Raw genomic sequence first — 3,117 nt, forward strand, 5'->3', positions numbered from 1 at the left:
GTTCTGGTGTGAATTTGGTTATTTTCAGTGGTGTGTATGAAGCATGGCGAAGGGGATCAAATCTCCACGAATTTGAAGGGATCAAGTGATAGCATCGCATAGCATCTATTTCAGCAAACTTTAGTACAAGTATAGTTGAACAAAAAAATCAGCTCAATCATAACGTATTCATATAATTGACATTCTCCTGTAATTCTGTATGCAAAAGTATAGTATGTAGTGGGTGACTTTATCAATTGTATAAAAGTTTGAAAATTTAGAAAATAAATCTTCTTCTGTTCTTCTGAGATTTTTTCCTTCGAATCGGTAAAAATTCGATAAGACATGTCCAATTTATTTTTTTGTGTTAAAGAAACTTATGTTTAGATAAAGCTGCGCAACTTTCTAGTATATTCGATTAATGTATTCTGATTCGCCTTTGAATTACAATGATGGGATCAAGTCTCCCCGGGGATCAAGTCTCCTCAGTCTCCCCTATGGTATTATAATATTTTTGTTAAATTTTGCAGTTTGTAAAAAACAAAAAATGTCCATCATACCCACAGTGTCCGTCTTTACCTACTTTCCCCTACAAAAGAAAAATATTATTTATTCTTCTCGTCATTAGTGAAGTTGACGCGATCGTTAACTTCAAATTTTGCCCGAACATTCGTGAGGTCGAATATTTGCTGGAGGTTAAAATGGAACTTAGACTTGCTGAAGTTACCTATATTCAGTATCATCACCTGCGCAATTCAGTGCTGATGTCCAAAATGCTAGGCCAAGCAAAAAATCTTTTTGCAAATACCAGCTTAAAACACGTGGTCAAAAGTGACAGCGTTTGAATTAAGATACTCGTGTAAACGGAAAATGGCGCGAGTCCAAAGACCTCATACTTCACAATTCGAAAGTCACGCAACTATTATGAAACAAACCACGCTATGCACCCATGAAGGGCAGATTCCTACGAGCCAATTTCGCAATTAGACGGCACACCATGAAAAATCTTGTGAGGAGGATGCTTGGGAGCATGCACCAAAACCAATTGTTCACTCATCTACGGCAAACCTATTCAAATCAGTTTTTTTTTTATTCTAATGCCTCTGAACCACAAATGTATTGTCATTTGTGCCAGATGTTCAGTTCATAATAACAATTTTAAGCTCGACGTTCAGTACCTTCAAAATCAACAACCAGCCCCACCAGTCTATCTTCTGACACCGTACAAAGCAGAAGCCAAAAATTTGTCTATTCTGTAGGCACCAGTGAAGCCAGCCAGCGCTTTGTTCTATATCCAGTGCACAAACAGTATTGTATCCTAACCCCGGAGCAAAATTTTGTTCGCGCATCGGGAACATCCGAACCAAGGAGCTTTTATTCCCAGGTGATACGATCCTTAAAAATATCGATCAGCCATGTTGTTTTCAAAAACCACGGCTAACAATATTGTTCACAAGTTATTATACGCATCTCCATTTATGTTTGCTTGGATTTCAGTATGTAAACAAAGTTGTTCGCTGTCATTGCAGCCTGCTGCACGCTTACCTCATTCCTAACCTAGTTACAGCCAAAGACGAATCACCTTAGAACTCTAAGCACCTACATCCGAACTGCTCGCATGCTACTTTAAGAAAGTATTGAATGTGGCCAAATCAACTGTCACCAACGTAATAAAAGTGTTTCAAGCGGTACCTCAACTTCTCCTTCCGAGATATCGCCAGCAAGCTGTAAGTGTCGTTTACCGTGCATCGAGTTAAAAAACGAGCTGATCTGCTAACCTACAGGAAGGTGGTGACTCCAAATCGTGATGGTAAGCAAAACAAGTCGACCAGAGAACAATCAGGAAAGCTGTACATGAAAATGTTGACGAAGTTTGATTGGGTGCTACAGGATGGCGAGATCTACGTCATGGGAGTAACCTTCGATCGCTCGCTTTCTTTCAACGGACACATCGATCAAGTTGTAAAGGACTGCCTGCAACTGTTCGCTTTGGACGACCCTCATGCTATTCTGTCTATATATATTGGACTAGTAAGGTCGAAACTTGACTTCGCAAGCGTAGTCTGGCGCCCGCTCTATGTAACACAGATCAATAGGCTCGAACAAATTCAGAAAAAATTTGTACGTTTCGCCCTTAGACACTTGGGTTGGAAAAACGATGAGCTGCCTCCTTACCAGCAACTGTGCGGACTAGTCGATCTGGACACCGTTCATTCTAGACATACGATAGCGGATGTGACCTTTTTCTCAAATGTATTGGCTGGACGCACCAAAAGTCAACGTCTGCGTGACAATCTAACCTTCAACGATAGTCCTACGGTACTACGACGTCGTCGGATCTTCGAGCCACCTAACCGATCGCGAAACTACACGCAGCACGAACCATGCACTAGGTTCATGACCGAGTTCAACCTATGGCAGATGTGATCTCGCTCAACACTACTCCGAGTGTGATGAGGCATAGATTAAGCCTTTATTACAGAGGACAACTACTTTAGAGCTGCGATTTGTAGCTGTAATTTATAATTATTCCCTATTCTGTAAATTAGTTTTAAGAAATGGGTAACGGGCTTGTAGCCTACAGCCTACTACAAATACAAATACAAAAGAAAGAATAAACAGCTTCCTGGATAGGAATATTATACCTTGACTGGAAGAGGAAAGGTGGTAGAGATTTCCAAACACATTAAGGTATCGAAGCTCAATAAATATCGCGTGTGGCAAGCCATCTGTTCCTGTGCCTTGACGAGCGACAGTGTTTGGAAAAAAACGTATGTTGCCTTTCCTCGAGCAACACAATTGTTCCGTTCTATTTTGGCCGCATTCGGCATCTTTCCATTAGGGAAACAAACCATGAAGTGGAATGAAGCGAGCAACGGCATGAACCCGCCTAAACCGCCAGATGTTCGCCCAATAGAAACATATTAGAACATCAAGAAGACGAGAAAGACAGGACAGTTGTCAGCGAGGTGCGACGAGGAAAGTAACCAAGAAGGCTATGCAAAACTTGTTGGATCCAAACGAAAGGCCCAGCAAATCGCTTTCGCTAAAAAAGGAAGCCTAAACTTGCAAAAAAACATGATTTAATTTTTTAATAAAAATTTCAGCAACCGCAATGATCCATGTCAAACAACTAAA

General features: G+C 40.8%; 1 protein-coding gene across 1 annotated transcript; it reads left to right on the forward strand.

Annotated features, from left to right (window-relative positions):
* Positions 1 to 1,839: 1,839 nt before the first annotated feature.
* Positions 1,840 to 2,406, forward strand: LOC131687065 (uncharacterized). The gene has a single exon (XM_058971108.1). The coding sequence runs from the start codon at positions 1,840 to 1,842 to the stop codon at positions 2,404 to 2,406; it is 567 nt and encodes a 188-aa protein (XP_058827091.1).
* The last annotated feature ends 711 nt before the right edge of the window (positions 2,407 to 3,117 follow it).

The sequence above is a fragment of the Topomyia yanbarensis genome, chromosome 3, assembly GCF_030247195.1.
Source record: "Topomyia yanbarensis strain Yona2022 chromosome 3, ASM3024719v1, whole genome shotgun sequence".
In the NCBI taxonomy this organism is placed as follows: Eukaryota; Metazoa; Arthropoda; class Insecta; order Diptera; family Culicidae; genus Topomyia; species Topomyia yanbarensis.

Excerpts from the sequence above, each read along its gene's own strand:
- LOC131687065 (XM_058971108.1), top strand. The coding sequence starts at position 1,840 with ATGTTGACGAAGTTTGATTGGGTGCTACAGGATGGCGAGATCTACGTC.